This window comes from Podarcis cretensis (assembly GCF_951804945.1).
Source record: "Podarcis cretensis genome assembly, chromosome: 1".
Classification (NCBI taxonomy): Eukaryota; Metazoa; Chordata; class Lepidosauria; order Squamata; family Lacertidae; genus Podarcis; species Podarcis cretensis.
Genome location: NC_137170.1, coordinates 41992714 through 42013990, shown reverse-complemented (window position 1 = coordinate 42013990; position 21277 = coordinate 41992714). Strand labels below are relative to the sequence as shown.

The 21277-nt window shown below is 41.1% G+C and overlaps 1 protein-coding gene across 1 annotated transcript in view; it reads left to right on the top strand.

Annotated features, from left to right (window-relative positions):
- The window catches only part of FMN1 (formin 1), a 110136-nt gene that overhangs the window by 40561 nt on the left and 48298 nt on the right, over positions 1-21277 (top strand). Inside the window, exons 5-9 of the mRNA XM_079954398.1 lie at positions 1826-1976; positions 9107-9194; positions 18301-18362; positions 19764-19852; positions 21113-21242. Of these exons, the coding sequence (XP_079810524.1) occupies positions 1826-1976; positions 9107-9194; positions 18301-18362; positions 19764-19852; positions 21113-21242 (520 nt within the window). The remainder of the gene's footprint in view (positions 1-1825; positions 1977-9106; positions 9195-18300; positions 18363-19763; positions 19853-21112; positions 21243-21277) is intronic.

Sequence of the window (21277 nt, the reverse complement as noted above, 5' to 3'; positions counted from 1 at the left end):
TTGAGGGTCCCAGGCCTCAGAGAGGTTAGGCTGGCCTTAACTAGAGCCAGGGCTTTTTCGGCTGCGGCTCCAACCTGGTGGAACGCTCTGTCACAAGAGACAAGGGCCCTGCAGGACTTGACATCTTTCCGCAGGGCCTGCAAGACAGAGCTGTTCCACCTGGCATTTGGTCAGGGCGCAGCCTGACCCCCTCCTCTGGCAATCTTTACAAAGCTTTAGTTTATGGTTGCCATCAATTTTGATTTTAATTCATTTTTATAATGTTTTATAATGTCATACTGTTTTAATGTTGTTAGCCACCCTGAGCCTGGCTTCGGCTGGGGAGGGCGGGATATAAATAAAATTTATTATTATTATTATTATTATTTGGAACTTCTTTTTTTCTGTACGCATGAGCTCTCTACTCCCCTTCCCTCCTCCCTGTGTATGTCTGGCTTTAGTGTTTCTGTCCTGGCTACCGCTATTTTTTCATAGGATCTTAGAGCTGGAAGGGGACCAAGGGTCATCTAGTCCAACCCCCTGCAATGCTGGAATCTCAGCTAAGGCATCCAGTACAAATGGCCATCCGACCTCTGCTTAAAAACCTCCAAGGAAGGAAGGAAGGGTATCCAAACTGAGAAAGCGTGGGTGGATCACTGCTGACAAACCTAGATAGGAAGCCAGGATCAGATTAAGATGTCTGAACCAGGTTTATGTGCCCAAATGTTGAGGGAGAGACATTAAAAATGTCTTTCCCCCGTTACCAAATTTCTGTTTTCTATCTGTTGTGGAAGTTGGTTAAGAGTATATCTCCGTCAGCAAATCAGTTGATACAGCCCAAGCACCATTCTATAACTAAATGTGGTACTATATTAAAAGTAGCATTTATAACATTTTCTTCATCTGCGTTTTTAGTTATAAGGTTTACTCGAATCTGTTTGCATTGTAGAAGATGTGACCAGATCTGATACTTTCATTTCTGAATATTGCTTATTCTGTGAGCCTTGATTTTTTATTTTTAATGGGAATTTAGCGGGGGGGGGGGGGGGAGGTGAGGCTTGATATGAAATGACAAGTAGGAATAAAATGTCATGTGAGTGACACCTGCTGGAGGGAAAATACCAGCTGCTACTAATAAAACCAAGAGATAAATTTCTTATTAAGAATCAGTAGTTGCCAAAGAAAAGCAATCTAATCTCTTTTGTTACTAAAGATTCTCAAAGCAGAGAATGAAACATTAAAATGAGATTGTTTTTTAAATTATAGATCTCACCATTCAGTGGTAATACTAACTGTAGTATTAATATGAAGAAGCGAATATGGAAGATACTGTCAATATTTGGCTAGGTTGTGCTTGCATTCTGCCTAGAATCCCCTCCCCATTATTTTGTATATGTTCAGAATACTTGTCAGATCACCTGCAATCTTGAGTCCATGCAAATAATTTAAAATAATAAGTAATACACAATCTGTGTGTTGAAAAGCTACGCAATCTATGCAGCGGTGAGGAAAACACATTGAATATGCTAACCTTCCCCAGTTTGATGGTTTCTAGATGTCGTTGGACTCCAACTCCCATCAGCCCCAGACACCATAGCAATTAGTCAGGGATGATGGGAGTTGCAGTCCAGCAACATCTGGAAGGTTCCAGGTAGGGGAAGACATGATTACAAAACAGTGTATTGAGCAGTATAAAGATTTGGGTATGGAACTTCTTTCTAAATAGTAGGCCAGTCCAAAGGCAGATGTACTAAATATTGATGGAGTTTTAAATATGTGGTAAAGTAAGTAAGTAACTTTGAAAGAGACATTGTGGTAATTTTATTTTGCCTTTTTCCAATTTTAGTCAAAACACGGCACCAACTCTGTGGGATTCTTTGGAAGAGCCTGACATATGTGATGCCAGTGAATTTGAATACTTATTCTCCAAAGAAACAGCTCAGGAAAAGAAAAAGCCATTAGCAGAGTCTTATGAAAAGAAAACAAAAGCCAAAAAGGTATCACTGCATTGCAACCTTAACTTAATCTTTTTAGATAATAATAATTTAGGTTTTTATTGAGTATCTTTCTTATATGCATTTTAGGTTTCAGTAATACAACAAGAACAATGAAATACAAAAGGATCTTCAAATGACAGATCTTATATGTGGTGGCCCCAATCTGTCATTGCTTAGGCTGAGATTTTTCTTTTCAATGATTGCCCACACCTGGGATTGAATTGTCTTCAGACTTGCTTTGAAGGTTTGACAATAGTATGAAGTGCTTAACTATGGCTGTGTCTAAAATTCATACTGGAATTCTGTCACATTCTTATTAATGGCTTGAGAACTCCATTAAAACGGAGCATAACCATTAGCACCACACACAAGCCTAGACCCCAATTCATGTTCAGCCATCCTCCCTACAATAATGTCACTGCAGCTTAATTGGATGGGGCTGGTGCAGGAGAGGGCAGCAGCGAGGATGAGATTGTGTGGGCACACTGGCCTGCTCCACCAGTGTCATTGTGCAGCCCTGACCTATCCACCATCTTTCCCTACCCGAATCCTATCCAGGTAAGCTACAGCAACAATGGTGTCAGGAGGGTGACCTTGCGGCTCCACAAAGGCCGCTGCTGGCTGGGGCGATACAGAAAGAGCACGGTAACAGGGCAGAGCAAACACCTTTTCTTCTCCATGCTAATAGACTACATTTCTCATTGATACCCAACTTGAGTGTCTGAATGCATGGAGATCTGTTTTGTTGATTCTTGTTGTTGTTGTTGTTGTTGTTGTTGTTGTTGTTGAGTCGTTTAGTCGTGTCCGACTCTTTGTGACCCCGTGGACCAGAGCACGCCACGCACTCCTGCCTTCCACTGCCTCCCGCAGTTTGGTCAAACTCATGCTGGTAGCTTCGAGAACACTGTCCAACCATCTCGTCCTCTGTCATCCCCTTCTCCTTGTGCCCTCCATCTTTCCCAACATCAGGGTCTTTTCCAGGGAGTCTTCTCTTCTCATGAGGTGGCCAAAGTATTGGAGCCTCAGTTTTACGATCTGTCCTTCCAGTGAGCACTCAGGGCTGATTTCCTTCAGAATGGAGAGGTTTGATCTTCTTGCAGTCCATGGGACTCTCAAGAGTCTCCTCCAGCACCATAATTCAAAAGCATCAATTCTTCGGCGATCAGCCTTCTTTATGGTCCAGTTCGTTGATTCTACCCACACCCAAAGAGCCTAGTTCACATCAGAGTATATATGCAAATATTAAGCCACTTTGGGAAAATTCTCTTCTTGAAAGCATTAAATAAATATGTCTGTACACTTTGAAGTTCAGTTAATGATCAGGCATCATAGAATGGGGTCCTAGAACCTGGAATGTGGGTGGTACTGTGGTCTAAACCACTGAGCTTCTCAGATTTGCCAATTGGAAGGTCACCAGTTCGAATCTGCATGATGGTGGTGAGCTCCCATTGCTCTGTCCCAGCTCCTGCAATCTAGCAGTTCGAAAGCACGCCAGTGCAAGTAGATAAATAGGTACCGCTGCGGCGGAAGGTAAACGGCGTTTCTGTGCGCTCTGGCATTCATCACGGTGTTCTGTTGCACCAGAAGCGGTTTAGTCATGCTAGCCACATGACCTGGACAGCTGTCTGTGGACAAACACCTGCTCCCTCGACCTGAAAGAAAGATGAGCACCGCACCTCATAGTCGCCTTTGACTGGTCTTAATCGTCCAGGGGTCCTTTACCCCCCCACCCTTTTACCCTTTCTTTACACAACTATCGTGTTGCCAAGGTGCACTGATACTGTACTGATATTTGCCACCACATACTCACAAAAATGTGAATAATAGGCATACAACCACAAACACTTATATAACACGTTGTGGAGCTGTAGCCAATCAGGGCTCCCAGATGCATGCTTTAGTAAACATGCCTGTCGTTCACGCTTTGTGGCAAGAGGCATAGGGGTTAAAGCCATTGTATTTGTAGCAAACTTGATGGCTGTCCCATGTGTGGAATGAAAACTGTATAGAGAGTAGGATTTTTACATTTGAATATTCACAGTATTATTTTTTTTTCTATATCTACTGGATATTAATGATTCTTGTGGATGCTAACATTCAATTTGATGCCGTTATATTTTCTTCCTACAAAGTCAAGGGGTAAATGTCACATAATTTGTGTCATCTGCATGATCTAAATAAGACTCCATCAATCACCTTTGGCTCTTTAGTGCTATGATTATCATATCAAAGTCAGAAAAAGAAACCCACTGAAGATAATGGCTTTTCTGTTGTCCATTATCTCTAACTCATTTCAAGTAATTATTAGCACATGTTCTCATTTACGATGAGTGTCAATATTTTTGAATGAGAGTGGTTTTAAAAAGAGGATATATCTGTCATCAGGGTTTTTTTATGTTTTTGCCTATTTTGTAATTGTGAGATAATGATAAAAACAATTACAATGTTCCACGATTCTTGAAAAGATGGCTTCATAATTCAGTGTTACACCATCCTGGGTCAGAATGTTATAAGAATGCTGCCAATCCTAAATATATTTACACAACATTAAGACCATTAAGACTAATAATAATATGGTATTATAAGTATTATTTATTTTGTAAAGGTCCCATTCCTAAATATATTGCTCACTGACTTATTTGGAACTAGTAATGGGCCATTTCATGCAATGTGCATACTTGTGATCCCATCCTTTCAATCCTGATTCAAAATACACTCACTGTGAACTCATACAAGTGAGTAGCTTGTCAAAGGGCCTGTATCCTTTTGTGCCCCTGGTAATTGCACCCCTGTTGTTGTGACGTAAGTGGTTATTCTTCTCTCTACTGACTACATGTTAGAGTTCCAAAATCACAATATCTGGTCATAGCTGATCACTCACAGGGCCTGTTCACTGCAAGCATATTCTGAGCCCAGGTTAACAAGCTTGATAATCATTAAAAAAAACAAGATATGTGTGAATTGTCCTTTACTTTCAGAGAAGAACTCTTTCTCTGGATAGTTTTTGAGTGTCTGGCATGCTGACCCAGTGAAATTCTGCTACAGACTGGTCTTACATAGTGAGTGTAAGCTTTTGCTGCAGGTGGTGGATTTCGGAGGGAGCACCATTTTCCTAATTCCTGCTCCTGTGAGCATCGGCTTGCAGCATGGTTCGGAAGGAGGGATGTTATTTTTGAATTTTTACTTTTAGTACTAACATGACCAAGGCTTGCACTGGCTGTGACAACCCCTGTGTTTATACAAGGGAAAGATGAAGCATGGGATCGCAGCATTTACATTCTTGTCGCAGGCTCTGGAGATACTGCATCTATTTCCTTGGTATATTTAGTAACCAGAGAAGAGGCAGACAGTTTGCTGCCATGTCTGTTGCTTAGGCGTATCCTGCCAGCTGGCGTATCGTTATCATCAACTGGCAACAGCTAGGAAGTTGTTTGCTTACATACTACTGTCATCTGTGCGCAAAGTGCGTACTTCTGGGAGCTCGAAGCATCTTTCACTAGCTGGGGCCAGATGGAACAATCTGGTCTTTCCAAACCTTAATTTAGTGCATACCCACTGAATCTGTGATCCACCAAGATAAAAGCTGCTTCTCAGCAGTCAGTGCATTAGGGCTTGCAAGGTGCTTGACAAATCACTTTTTCTGCAGTTCCAAGCAAGCAATGCACATGCCTGGTGGGCTGCATTCAGCTTGGTGGTTACAGAGGAGAGAAGGAGGGAGATCACAGAGGTATAAAAAACGATGCATGGTGTAGAGAAAGATCATAGAGATATTTTTTTCTGTCTCAGATAATAGCAGTAGGCGGCATCATTCAGTGAAACGGAATGTTGGAAGATTTGGAGCATATGAAAGGACGTACAGCACATATTGTGCTTTTAATTCTGCTGGGAGCCACCCAGAGTGGCTGGGGAAACCCAGCCAGATGGGCAGGGTATAAATAACAAATTATTATTATTATTATTATGGAATTCTCTACCACTTAGACTACAGTCAAGACTGCACTGTTTTCCCAATGTTTCCTTACCTGATAATGTCTACATTTTATGTGATCTCTCACATGACGTAAAAGCCACTTTTGGAAATCAGGGAGAGAGGCCTAGTACTAATTTCTACATCAGTTGTTTGTGGGGGGGGTTGGTGAGGGGTGGGATCTGTTTTGCGATCCCGTTAATGCAGAAAACCATGGGAGCAGTTTTGCATTGCAATTTCAAGTAACAAAAATTGGGGGTGGTAACCTGTTGTAAAGTTATTTCCTGCTGTTTAAATTTTAGCCTGACACGTGGTGGAGCGTCTTATTAAAAAAGCTGTTCCATCACATACAAAAATACTGAGCTGTAAGAGGAACATTAAAATCAGGACAAGAAGCGCCAGCATTATAATCAGTAAAACTAATGCAATAAACCCCATTACTGAATGCAGCATTTGTGATAGATGGCAACTTAGATGGCTTTAAAGGGGGATACGGCTATGGAGGATAAAATACTCTGCACTACCTCCAGTATCAAAGGCAGTATGCCCCTTGATTCAACAGCAAATATCATGTTGGGACAACAGCGCTCATCTGCCTGCCAGTCAGTAACAGCTCAGCTACTACTCAAGGCTAACAGAAAGCCAGTGTGCCCTAGGTAGGCCTTTATTCTCTTGACTTAACAATTTGTTATCCAGTGTGACAAATTTCAGCCCTACAGGATTTTTGATCATTTTGCTCAGACTATTTCAGGTAGCCAGAGTCTAGTTTGGCATTATATGTACTTTCTTCCCATAAAAGGTGATAAATATAAAGCTTGTTTTGTTCTGAAGTGAACCTCTCTCTAATAGTTTTAAATTATGTAATATTAAAGGCATTTGCAGTTTAAAATAAGATACTGGAGTAGGAAAGTTGTGCGAGCTAACCTGATCCTATCTTTAGAGCATACCTACAAATGTAGTAGTTTCAAATATAATATTGCCGGTATGAGGTGTCGTCTGGAAAAGTTTTGCCTCAAACTAGGCATGCCTAATGGGGTTTATGACAGCCTATGAATTTTCCTCTGAAAAGGGTCAACCTGGAGGTCAGTGAATGCTATACAAATTGCACTCTACTTAAGCCTTTAATTACCCCTATTAGAATTTAATCTGCTGCCAAGTTCATCAAATAACATTTATAACTTCAGAAATGTCTGTGACAAACTTCCATTTAACTTGTAGATCTACTCTATGGTAAAATTTCTTCTGTCCCTCTAATTTTTTGTTATTAAAAATTGTTTTGTTATTTAATAAAATAGTGAATGGAGACCAAAAAATATGCACCCATTATTATGTAGACATGAGTTCAGAAAATCTCTGAGCATCCATCATACTTTTATTCTAAGAATTGAAACTGGGCACGTTACAGCCAAAGTTAAGTAGATTTAAATCCCATTGGCATTGGGTGCAGACTAAGTTGGTTCAACTTTTAAGTCCTGTTGAAATCTGTAGGAGCAGTTAAAAGGTAAAGGTACCCCTGCCCGTACGGGCCAGTCTTGACAGACTCTAGGGTTGTGCGCTCATCTCACTCTATAGGCCGGGAGCCAGCGCTGTCCGCAGACACTTCTGGGTCACGTGGCCAGCGTGACAAGCTGCATCTGGCAAGCCAGCGCAGCACACGGAACGCCGTTTACCTTCCCGCTAGTAAGCGGTCCCTATTTATCTACTTGCACCCGGGGGTGCTTTCGAACTGCTAGGTTGGCAGGCGCTGGGACCGAGCGACGGGAGCACATCCCGCCGCGGGGATTCGAACCGCCGACCTTTCGATCGGCAAGTCCTAGGCGCTGAGACTTTTACCCACAGCGCCACCCGCGTCCCCTGTAGGAGCAGTTAAGGGAACTGAAATTAAACTAATTTAGACTGCTGTACTATACACACTTACCTTAGTGTATGTCTCAATGAATTCAATGACATTTATTTCTACATAGACATGTATATGTCAGGAGCCCATCCTACTCTCGAGTAGGACCCTGGCAGAGACACATGCCCAACTGGCATGTTCTCTCCCTCCTGGTCGATTGTTCAGGAGCTTCAAAAGCTTTCTTCTGCCCAAACATCACAGCGACCGATGCCAACTGACATCGGCACACTTAGGGATCCTCAGAATCTTTGCAGCTTGGATAACAGTCCTCAGCAACTCAGCATTTTGGCTAATCTACTTTATTTACATATAAACACACACGGAGCACTGCAACATGGCTCCTTCTCTCTCTAGCATCAGACAGCAAAGAGAAAGAACAAAGGACAATAGTCCCATTTCATGGAACACCAGAACACAAACATCCTGTCTCCGTCACTTCCCACTCTGTGGAGTGAAAACATACACTATCATGTGATAGACAACAATCCCATGACTGCAATCACAGAGCAGGAATCTTAACAGTATAGGCCCTGCACATCTGAATCTGTCAGGGCCAGCCCTACCATTATGCAGAGTGAGGCATTTGTCTCAGGCAGCAGGTGCTGGGAGGTGAGAGATGTTGTCTAAGTGTTGAAGAGCAGAATTGTGTGTGCCACACAACATGCCCTGTGCCTCCTAAGAGAGCTAGCCACCCTTAGCTGTAGCAGAGGACACTGTCCTTTTCCAACATCAAAGTAAGATCCAACTGCCAACATAGTTGCTTTCTGTATGTGAAACAGGAGGAGGTGCAATTTTGTCTTTCACTCTGAAGAAACAAAATGTATTGGGTCAGCCCTAATCCAAGTCAGAAATCTAAGTGGAAGAGTTACGCACACACCCTTAAAATTGGTGGCAGGTAAAGGTGAATTTTTTTCTTGGAAAGTATACATAGATTTTATTTTCCCGTTCTGTAGGCACATACATAGTGCCATAAAAATGAATTAGAAATAATTCTAGGTTACACTTATTTGCTGGATTTCAATAATGGTTGTAAAGCTCTCATTACTGTTGGATTCACAGAACTGTGTGTAGGCTTTTCCCCCTCACAGCAATCTGACTTTTCATATTATCATCTATTCCTGGCATACAGTTTTTAAAAAAGAAAATACCATGAAAGATGAAGGGGAAAGGAAGTCACATATAAGTCGCTTTTTAAAAAACGTTGGCTTGCTTTACATTTCATATTTATTTGGACATTTAAGTATGACCAACTATTTTTATTTCCAGATTATCAAACTGTTGGATGGAAAGAGATCTCAGACTGTAGGAATTTTGATTTCCAGTTTACATTTGGAGATGAAGGACATACAGCAAGGTGAGTGTTGCTTGCATCTTGAAAGGAACCTTGTGCATGGAGATGTTTTCAGAAGTTAATAATAATAAAATAACCTTCAGGTGCATATTTTACATTCTATAGCTGTGCATCCCTCTTGTTCAGCATCATGTTTTGCACAGGGACCAGCCAGATTCTTCCAGGAAACATGAAATAGGCAATAACTTTTCCTTCTGCTTGCTTCCCACCCCTGCAATTGGAATTCATAGGCACACTGGCTCTGAATTGGAAGTTCTACTTGGCAGCCCTAACATTCAGCTGTTGCTGCACCATATCTGCCACTTACTCCTCTAGTCCACTTTAAAATCTAAGCTAGTGATCATTGATCCTACGGCAATGAATTTCACAAACTGATTATGTATGAAGAAGTATGGGGTGGGATTTTTTTGTATGTTCTCAGTCCGCTGCCAATCAATTCCATTAAGGGGTCTCAAATTGTAGTGCTGTGAGAAAAGGAGACTAATGCTGTCTATTCTGACTTTTCCTATACATAGAATCATAAAATTGTAGCATTGGGAAACATCCTAAGGGTCATCTAATCCATTCCCCTGCAATGCAAGAATCTCAACATGCAGTCCCCCATCCAATCGGAAACCATAGCAGTTTTATTGCTGCCCCACGAGGACCCCTATACAGTGGTACCTCGGGTTACATACGCTTCAGGTTACATACGCTTCAGGTTACAGACTCCGCTAACCCAGAAATAGTACCTCGGGTTAAGAACTTTGCTTCAGGATGAGAACAGAAATCGTGCTCCGGCTGCAGCGGGAGGCCCCATTAGCTAAAGTGGTGCTTCAGGTGAAGAACAGTTTCAGGTTAAGAACGGACCTCCGGAACGAATTAAGTACTTAACCTGAGGTACCACTGCACCATGCATAACACTATAAATATCTGCCTTAGTTGCCATTTTTCTTAAATTCCTAAACATGCCTAGCCTTTTCTCATAAGAAAGATGTAAATTATTTCACACATTTGTATAATTGCTTGCTTGAGAGAAAGTAGGCACTCCTGTCCTAGAAATTGGGTGTGTTACACCTAAAGTGGCTGTCTTGTAGAGATGCCTAGTTTCAACCCTCTTGCAGTATTCCGTACTACGAAGGAGCAGCAAAGCAGCAAGCTCATTGGCCAATCAACAAATTAAATTTTTGAGTTTTCTGATTTTAAGATGTAATTTCAGTAGTTCTTGGTGTGCTAGGACTGGGAGGGATGGGATTACAGCTTACCAGAGCATAAGAACAAACATCATCATCATCATCATCATCATCATCATCATCATCTCCAGTCTTGTCAGCCAATGTCTGCTCATGAGAGGTGAGACAGAGACAATTGTATCCCCTGCTGCTGGCACGTGTTAGGATAGATGTAGAGTGAATCATAGGACCACTGACCCACAACCCCTCCCCAAATGCAGAGATAAGCTGTTACTGTATGTAATTCCAATGTCGTCAACTGATGACAGAAAAATAAAATTAGAATGAAAGGTTGGGTCCAGAGATAGATGGTTGGAATTCTACTCATGCAACCGGGGTTCTCCTGGTTCATGACTCAGCTGCTGCCCCTGAAGACTGAGGGAACATTTAGTACAGAGTGTGATGGGACTGGAACGGGGGGGGGGGGCTGCAACAGAATGGGGAACTTGGCCCTTCTGCTTCTGCAAAGACATGTCTGGATCCAAGCCATAGTGCCTGAAGAAATTATTTTTATTTTATTTTTTTATAATATTTATTAAATTTTTGTTTAACAATAAAATACATAGATAATAACACAATCTTTTCCAATATCCACATTTCATATTCATCTTTGGACTTCCTCACAACCCTTGTTCCTGCTTTCTAAACTCATAAATTTTACCAGCAAATTATTAACTTGGTTTAATTCATATAGTATAATTTTCCAATATTAATATCTCAAATTTTGGGATTTAACATACTCTTATTGAAACTTAATCATAAAATGTTACTTATCCAAAATTTATCTTTTCGTCTTCCAATTAAATTTAAATTTATATTCTTTATAACTAGTTTGTTGAAGCCATGTTTTTGCTAATCTTACATCTTTCTTAACATTCATACAATTTACAATATTTTTGTAGATAGTCCTTAAATTTCTTCCAGTCTTCCTCCACCAGTTCTTCTCCCAGGTCTCGGATTCTGCCAGTCATCTCCGCCAATTCCATATAGTCTATCAGTTGCATCTGCCATTCTTCCAGTGTGGGTAATTCTTGAGTTTTCCAGCTTTTAGCGATGAGTATCCTTGCTGCTGGGGACGCAGGTGGCGCTGTGGGTTAAAGCCTCAGCGCCTAGGGCTTGCCGATCGAAAGGTCGGCGGTTCGAATCCCTGCGGCGGGGTGCGCTCCCGCTGCTCGGTCCCAGCGCCTGCCAACCTAGCAGTTCGAAAGCACCTCCGGGTGCAAGTAGATAAATAGGGACCGCTTACCAGCGGGAAGGTAAACGGCGTTTCCGTGTGCGGCTCTGGCTCGCCAGAGCAGCTTCGTCACGCTGGCCATGTGACCCGGAAGCGCTGGCCTCTTAAGTGAGATGGGCGCACAACCCCAGAGTCTGTCAAGACTGGCCCGTACGGGCAGGGGTACCTTTACCTTTACCTTTACCTATCCTTGCTGCTGTTGTAGCATACATAAAAGAAATTATTTTTAAATAACCTCTGAGCTTGCATCAACGTGACACTCTTTCTGTTCAGAAAACCTAACGCATCCGCAGATGTCCATGCAAAACTAGGGAGAAGATAAAAGAGAAGCAATAGGAAGACAATGTAATGGTATCTCAGGGTGGTGTAGGATTTTTGCCTTGAGAGATTTCCACCTTTGGCTGTGTCTAAGCCCAGTAACTGACATACTTGGCAGTTTTCATGTTGTCTAGCAATGGCAGTATGTGTAGCTCTGTACATCTGGCACACATATGGTTTGGTTTGCATTTGATTACTAGCCAACAAATTGAGGACCGCCACATTTGCGGGAGGAATCATCCACAGATGTTTCTTAGGAGAGGGTGACATTTTCTATTCCTGAAAAAGGTAGAACAGCGCTATCGTTGCTGGACAAGAGACAACAGTATTAAGCACAGAGAATGGTTTTGTCGCCTTGTGGTGTAGTTCGAGCTCTCCATTGGAAGAAAATCAAAACCTTTCTGTGCCAGATTAAAATAGGGTGTGTGTCTCATAAAAAGCAAATATATATTAGCATGTCATTGCTTCTTTCTAAGCTGGGCATTCCCAGACCTCTGTCTCCTCAACACCATTATTGACTGGAATCAAATGTTTTTCACTACTTATATATCTTTGTTGACATACAGAATGACCTTGTAGGTCTCCTTCTTGGAAAATAATTGATACCTATAGGAAATCCCAAAATGCTGCTTAGAAGTATTTGCAAATTTTTAATAAGTGCTCATTCCAAGGACAGCATGGAACATCAGGGGTTTGTCAGGATCCTTTCTTTATTAGGTACCCCATCATTCACTCCCACAGAAGTTGAGACCCAGGCTATTGAAACTTTCACCTCCTTCGTAGTGTATGAATGTCAGCAGAAGCTTCGTCAGGCTTCTTCTTTCCAGCATGGCTGCTGTGCAGCTACAGCACAAAACAGCACATCACTGACTGAGGCTGCATACACACACCATACACCTAAAGTATATGCTGGGAATTGTAGCTCTGTGCAGGGTAAACTACAGTTCTAGTGATTCTTTGTATGGGGAAATGTGCTTTAAATGTATGGTGTGATCTCAGCCAAAGCCTCTGTTACATTTTATACTGATGGCGTTGGTGAGGGTGCACAGCGAATCATTTCCCTGTAATTTGGCCCAGGCACAACTTTTCCATAGCACTCTTTGCTGTTTAAATAAGGCTCTGTTAGCTGCAGATTACCCAAGAGCTTTGCTGATTTTTGTTCCTAGTGAGAATGGATGTTTGAGAGACTCCCACACCCCCAAATTGAGTGGAAGGTTCTTCAAGCAGTTTCTTCTACGTTAAAGGCATACATAACGTCCTGCAAACAATACCTTTCCTCAAAGCCTTAGCTACAACCCTCTTTCCACATCTTGCAACCACCCTTTGATGTGCCATGGTTCAAGTAATTCAATAAGTTTTTTAAGAAGGCGAAACAGAAAGCCACATTTTGAAGCCTGCCTTCACATTAGTTGGCAAAGCAATATTTTTAATATAAGAAGGTGCTTTTCACTAAGTGTCGTCAGTGACCCATTTAGCCCAGTATTGTGAGTTCTGTCAGAAACATTCAGTGATCTCAAGCAAAGGATTTTCATGACTCTGCGTCCCAAAGTCTTTTATTGGGAGACCAAACTTGGAGAATTGATTCTGGGGTTTCATTCATGCAAAATCATGCCCTTTGCTGCCTAGCCAATGTAAGAGTTTAACATAATAACAACAATAATTTCACAGTACCACCAAATTATATATGCATTCAAAGTTCTAGAGAGGTCATCTCCTTAGCAATTTGTAGGGGGGAATGGTAAAGTACTTTTCAACTTTTCTTGTAATAAGTTCATGCAAAGTTTATTCTTTGCCTGATGTGAAATATCTATCCAGTTACAAGGTCAGGAAAACTGGCAGCCGTGAAGACATATATGCATCTCAGTTCTACCCTGTTTAGTGAAACTATTGAGTGAATTTTGTACTGAGAATATTTTCTCTGGCATATGAAAAAGCCCTGGATAATTTGTGATTTTGCTGGTTATGGAAGACACATGAGAAAATCATTCAACAGCTGTATTGCATGAATATGATTGATAAGGAGCTGCTGGTTTTGGTAACAGATTACTGTATGCAGAAGTTAAAAACTATGTCACTTTTATAGTATATAACTTCTCTCTCTTTCTCTTTCTCTCTCTCTCTCTCTGTGTGTGTGTGTGTGTGTGTGTTGTCCATATAATACGGAACAAGCTCTAATATACAACTCAGAAGTTGGGAAACAATTTCCTTTAAACGTTATTTCCTTTGTTCTGGATAATTTGCAGCATATGGTTTTTGTGAATCTGCCTACGGGCACCAAGCCTGATGTGGTTAGGTTAACATGAGTTGCCCAAGTCTTTTGCTCATGACTTCATGCAGCAGTTGAGCTTTCCTAACCTTCTAAGCCCACTTTTATACCCAGACTGCTTTTCTGCCTCATTAATCTTACAGCATTTTTGCATGACAGTCAAATAGTAGAAGGAGCTTTTTGAGGAGCTTATGCATCTGAAATAAAGAGGCTGGATCTGTTAAATTTTTTATCAGTGTAGGATTTATCCCATGCCAACAATTAAAAAAAAATATATGTGTTTGTCTTCAGTACCAGATAGTACTGTAATTCTGGTATATAAAATAGGTAATTTGATAGCCAAAATGGCATAGTGTTTGGAATGTCGGATCTGGACCTCACCTAAGAGACCAGAGAGAAGCTCCCTGGGTGATCTTGGTCCAGTCACCAACTCTCAGCCTAACCTACCTCACAGGGTTATTGTGAGGATAAAATGTGGAGAGGGAGAACCATATACAGTGGTACCTCGGTTTTCGAACATCTCCATTGACGAACATTTCAGTTTATGAACGCCGTAAACCCAGAAGTAAGTGCTTCGGTTTTCAAACACGCCTCGGAAGTCGAACATGCCACGCAGATTCCGCTGAGTGCAAGATCCTGAGGCCTAGCTGTCAGCTGTTTAGTTTTCAGTTTTCGAACATTTCAGAACTCAAACCATCTTCCGGAACGGATTACATTCGAAAACTGAGGTACCACTCACTGTACACTATTTTGAGCTTCTTGGAGGAAAGGAAGGAAATGAATGTAGTAAAATTATTATTTTGTGGGAATAATTACTTAGAATATTTGCTTTTTGGAAGCTGCCAGTCTCTCAAGTGAGCAGAATTTCTGCTAGTTAAAGCTTTCTTAATTTAGAGGACTCTTTAGACTTAAATCTTTAAGAACTACAAATGCCCACAGCTTTATATACTCTCAAATTAATTATTAGGCTTCCTTAAATTTTGTTCTATCAATACATTGTTCACACTGTTTTGGGGGGAAGGGGGCGGGAAATGCAGGTATGAAAAAATAGTGAAATTTTAGATATAAAGTGTGTGTGTGTGTGTGTGTGTGTGTATACTGGTATATATGCAAAGTTGTTTTTATAGTAAGTTTATTGTCCTGCTGCCGTCTTGTGTAATGCAGTTAGCAAGTATTTTTATGTGCGGCACTTAGGCTGAATGCATGGTGCTGATCTGCTTTTTGTCCTTGCTGACGGTTATTTTATCCTAATGGGCGCAATACTGTGCTAATTATCCTTATGTATATAAATTCTTCTTGTTGTGAGCAGACACCATAGGGCCACATAAAAACGTTTGCCTCAATTTCCCTACAAAAAAGGAGTCCAGAAACCAGACTTGTCCTAGTAACAGATTTTTAAAGGTAGAGGAACCCAATAAAATTACCAGCTCCTCACAGCATGCATCTATTTCCTTTCGACATATTGTGAGGTGTAGCTGAGATATCCTAACCAAACTGACAGTGTAAGAAGGACGGCTCACCAAGATTAAACGTAAAAATGAGGTTTTAGCAGCTGCTTTGGAATCCAGTTTCTAAATGTGTTAGGCTTTGCTGCAATAATCTCACCTTAGTGAATTCAGGCAGGGGCCCTGCAGCCAAATGTTGCAGTCTGGGCTCAGGTAACTGTGGGGGTGGAAAGACAAAAGTTATCATAAAAGACAAGAGTCTCTGTTCTAAACTGGGTCTTATTTCATGTGCACAAAAATATTTTTAGAATAAAGATAATTATCTAATCCTCTTTTTAGGATATTTTTTGGGGATTCTAGTGCTTAAAAGTTTAACTGATCTGCATGCAGGTCAATGGAGCATGAGACTTTCATATGTTTGGTGAGGCCTGGGAGGAGGACCGATGGGGTCATTGAAGTAGCCCCACCTCTGGCCTGAAATGGAACAGCCCATTCCATTACAGGACGGTTGCAAGGTACTTTCTCTTATCGCAACTCTGCAGTGGGAGGTGAGACTTGCCAAAGGTCAGGTGGAGGTGGCTTGCAACTCACCCAAAATATGGGGGCCGGGGGAGAGAGGAAGAATCAAGCAGCATTTGATATGTAGGCTGTATGTGTGTCGTTTGAGTGACAAAGGCAGGAGTAAGCCGTGCTGGATCTACAAATTTTGCCGGGGAGGGGGCAAAAGTCTGCACTGCGAACATCTCACATTCTGATTAAACTAAACATAAACTTTGACATTAACATTAACATTCACACCTAGGTCAGTTTTGGTCTGACCAATGTATGCATTCCTAGAAGCTCAGTCCAAATTTTTCTGACAGTAACAGCCATTCAGCAGTGGAATGGACTCCCTCAAAAGGTGGTGGACTCTCTCTTTCATTGAAGGTTTCTAAGCAGAGGTTGTCTGGCTATCTGTCATGGATGCTTTAGCTGAGATTCCTGCATTGCAGGGAATTGGACGTGATGACTCTCAGGGCACCTCCCAATTCTACAATTCTGTGATTCACCTTAATAGAAAGGTGGCTTCTTCCATTTTAAAGGATGCATGAGCAGAGCTGTTCCCTTCATTGAAGTAAATGGGAAACCCTGTTCACAAAGGCACTAGATATATATGTTGTTGTTGTTGAGTCGTTTAGTCGTGTCCGACTCTTTGTGACCCCATGGACCAGAGCACGCCAGGCACTCCTGTCTTCCACTGCCTCCCGCAGTTTGGTCAAACTCATGCTGGTAGCTCCGAGAACACTGTCCAACCATCTCGTCCTCTGACGTCCCCTTCTCCTTGTGCCCTCCACCTTTCCCAACATCAGGGTCTTTTCCACAGAGTAGATATATGTACCGTGTATGAAACTCTGGATCTGAATGCATTGTATATTTTAAATAAAGTTCAGTAACAATCATTTCCCATGGTTGTTAAGATCTTATATTTGCCATTCATAATATTTACCTTTTCCCTAACCACCTTTGTTTCCAAGTTAGGCACAGAATCATAACTGACAAGCAGAATTTTAAAGCATTCTAAATGTCATTGGACCTTTTAATAGAATTAATTAGCCTGCCACGGAGAAAATTTACTAGCCTGCTGGTTAATTTCACAATGTAAAATCATGGGGTTAGAGGTAGAAGGGGGAGCAACCTTATTACTTTTAAATAATTATTTAAAGATGCTTGTCTTGCCTCTCTCAAACATCACAGAAAAAAACAAAACTCAGCAAGAGCTTTTAAACTGTTCAGCTGTGAGTGGTCACTTCTCCTTTTATAGGTAAGGCAATATGTGCAGCAGAAATCAAGATACCAGCTATTAACCTTCAGCAGATGCAGAATCATAGCTGGTAGTCAAAGTTATTAATATTCCTACTGTTTTAATTTAAGCAAACAATTTCTCTTTAAGATGCAAACTGAAATGTTATGCCTGGGATACTTACATTTGTGGGTTTTATAAATAATAATTTGTTTTTGGAATAAATGAAAGCCTTTCATGGGTTTCTGTGATATTACATACAAAAGGCGCTTCCGCACAGAGATTTTTTGTGGAATTGGTGCTATTCATGCATACAAGTTTTTCATGTCATCCTCATGATGCCATTGCCATCAAAATGCCAACCCTCTTCTTTCTTTTACATTTGATTCGAATTTCCTCTTATTGTAGAAAATGTGATCAGTAAAAATAGCCATAGATGCTGGCATGATGAATTGGTTGCGTCCACATTAGTTTCACTTCTGATTACATGGAATTGAAATATCCCCCACATTACAGTAAAAGCCAATGTGCTAACAGAAACTCTTTCATACAAGAGCACATTTTGTCTTTTTACACCATTCGCTTTACCTGCCACACCATCAGTAGTCTAAAAGAGTCAACTAGTAAACCAAACTCCATAGAAAAAGGTCAATGAAAAATGTCTGCGTATAGAGGACAGAAGTTACCTTCTTTCAGTGTCTTAACTCATATCTATGTGTAAGCCTGCATGGGAGAAACGTTCACATGAAAGCTAACACATTCCCCAGTTTTTTTCTTTGCTGTTTGTGGCAACAGATTAGCCAACAAACCCAGTTGTGACATATTATCTAATTTATGATTTTATATTTTCTACAGCTATACTAAATGTGGATCATTCCATCGTCGACTTAGAAACGCTGGAAGCACTGTATGAGAACGTAAGTATAAAAGGGTCAGTTCCACACTGCTAGTTCACAAATAGAAAGTGAGCTGTGGGCACATATCCCACCTTCATGTCCCATGTTCTCTTTATCCAAATGCTGTCTTTCTGCAACAGAAATGCAGGTTTCCCCCCATTGTCTTTAGTAATAGATGTCTGGTTGAATCCACCTTGAGATACAGTTCTTGTTTTGTTCAGACATTTCAGTATTCTATAGTCCTTCATTTTCGTTTTGCATTCTTTCCTCCGGTAATGCCATACTTGTACAATATTCACATGCAGAGCAAGAGTTGAGGGTTCATACGATGGCTAACATTGCTTGGGAGGAACACAGAGTACATACAGGAGCACCGCATGCAGACATCAGTACAACTTCTTCACATGCCAGCCAAAATACACCGGTGGCTGTTTGGCTTCTGTAGGCACTGGTAAAAAGGAGCAGGGCTAGTCTATGAAATTCTGCTCAGCCCCCTCTCCTGGCCTTATGTTCTTTCAGTGTTTAATTTGTGTATAATTTGTGTATAATTTGTGTATAATTTGAACCCCACTATAATTGGCCCCGCTATAACTGGCACAGGTTAGAATCTTCTGTGGTGCAACCAGGATCAGATAACTATTCTGGAATAGCAGTGGTGCCATTGAGGCCAAATCGCTGTTGCTCAGATTACATCCTGCTCAGAGACTCCAGATGCACCCACATGTAATTTGACAGTTCCACTGTATCTTGGGAAATATAGTTCACATAGCAGTGTGTGATTCAGTCAAGCATACATGTGCAAAAGTTTATGCAGCTTCTGAGAACACTGTGACATCCATGACACAGATTGGGCCTCATCGTGTATTTAATAATAATGTGTGTCAGGCTGTGTATATATTACGAGCCTAAAGTGCAGCCAGGTTGTTCTTTTTTCCAATTCAGTCTGTGGCTTATTTGCGGGAAAATGCAACAGAACACAGAATTTCATAAGACACAACAGGATAGATGTGGACTACAGCTAATGTCATGTGTACACTGCTTCCCAAACCAGTGGTGCGAACACCCAGGATGAAGAGTGAACAAGAATGTGAACAAGAATTAGCTAAGAATTATACTAGCAATTCAAATCTAATTGTTGTCCATGGTATGCTGAATTGTGTCAAGTGAAACAAAATTGCTTCTACATTGAAAATACCTTATTAGGAAAACCTATCCTGTTCATGTTGCATGTATGGTTCTGTCAGTCTCTGTTTGTAGGTGGGACAGCAGCACCTACCCCTGAATTCTGCCCCTTTCTCCTTGCCACTCCAAGAAGTATTTAGTGATTCCAAAGATGTGGGCATTGAAACACATTGGGTTGTTTTTTTCTCTTGAGGCTAAGAAAACTCATTACTGTTTTGTTTTTTTCCATTGGAATTGCAGAGAGCGCAGAAGGATGAACTGGAGAAAATAAAGCAGCATTATGACACTTCAAAAGAAGAAGAAGTGAAGCTTCTTGATAAACCAGAACAGTAAGATGGTCCAGGGGTCCTACCATAGGTTCCTATCATTCAAACAAGTCTTTGGAAAGCAGAACAGTTGGAACAGCACTGCATAGAATAGAATAGAATTGTTCAAAGAAGCTCCCATGTGCCATATTGTGAAATACCCATCCCAACACTAGAAAGCCCATTCTGACGGATGTCCGCTTATACTTCTGATGGAAATCTCAAAAGGCCGATATTCCATAAAATTTGGCACTTTATTCTATTGCTGAACTTTTAAAATTAACTTACGCCTACTTTCCTGTCCTTTCCAACCTCCTGCTTCTTTTCCTAGCAAATAACAGTGAACTAATGTTCTAAGCTTCCCAGTGGTATTCATTAAATATAGCAGATATGGATTTAAAAACAAATGCACCACTCCAGTAGGCCAAAGGCTCAGAACAGTCTTTGTTTCATACAGTGGCTCCATTCGCACATTACGCTGAGCCAAAGTATGGCTAAGCACAAATATGCAGCTCGTGAAGAGGAGATTGCAGCTGGTTTGCTTCTCCCCAGTCCTTTCATCTCAGCCCAGTGTGGTAGTGTTTGAACCTAGGTTCATGGTTCACCTCTCTCCTCCTTAACCACTGGTTGTCACCATGAGATTGGGTTCAGATGACATGCTAAACCCTTATCCACTGTGACACACGTAGGGGGTGGAAGAGAAGTAGGGGAAGTCCTGTTGTGAACACAAGAGTGCAAAATGCATTGTGGTCCTTGTTTCGTTAATCTTTACAAGATCACTGCATTAGGGCTGGCAGAACAATATTACTCTTGATTTCTGTGTTGGGACCAACAGCATAAAGTTGAGTCCCATGGCACTCAATGTGACTTTCTCTCTACAAATTGTGTTTGGAGTGAACCCTAGAAATGGCTGAACTCCTGGGTTCGTATTCAGATCTGGAAGCAATCTGCTCTCTTTGTCAAACAACCGCAGTAGAGCGAGGGGGACACACACAGTTTATATAGAACTGTTCCCGACCAGCAGAGTGCAGTATCTCTCCCTATGTCTCGTTCTTGTTCATGCTGTTTCTCATGTACATTAACTCCAATGTTGAAGTTTTAAGTCTGTCCATTCTCCTTTCATGGTAAATAGCAGCATGCACCATATCTTGTATCATTTAAATCACACAAAAAACTAATTTTATGAAAGGAATTTGACATTATTCGCTGATAAATTGTATTGGATGAATGTAAAATTAGGTAAATAGGGAACTTTTGTGTTATTTTTTCCACCTATTTTTGCAGGTTTCTATATGAGTTATCCCAGATCTCCAATTTCGCAGAACGTGCTCGATGTATAATCTTTCAGTCTGTCTTCAATGAAGGAATAACTGCAGTCCGTCGTAAAGCTGATATTATTAACCGTGTTTCTAAGGTAGTTGTCAGAACCAATTGTAAATTTGTGGTGAA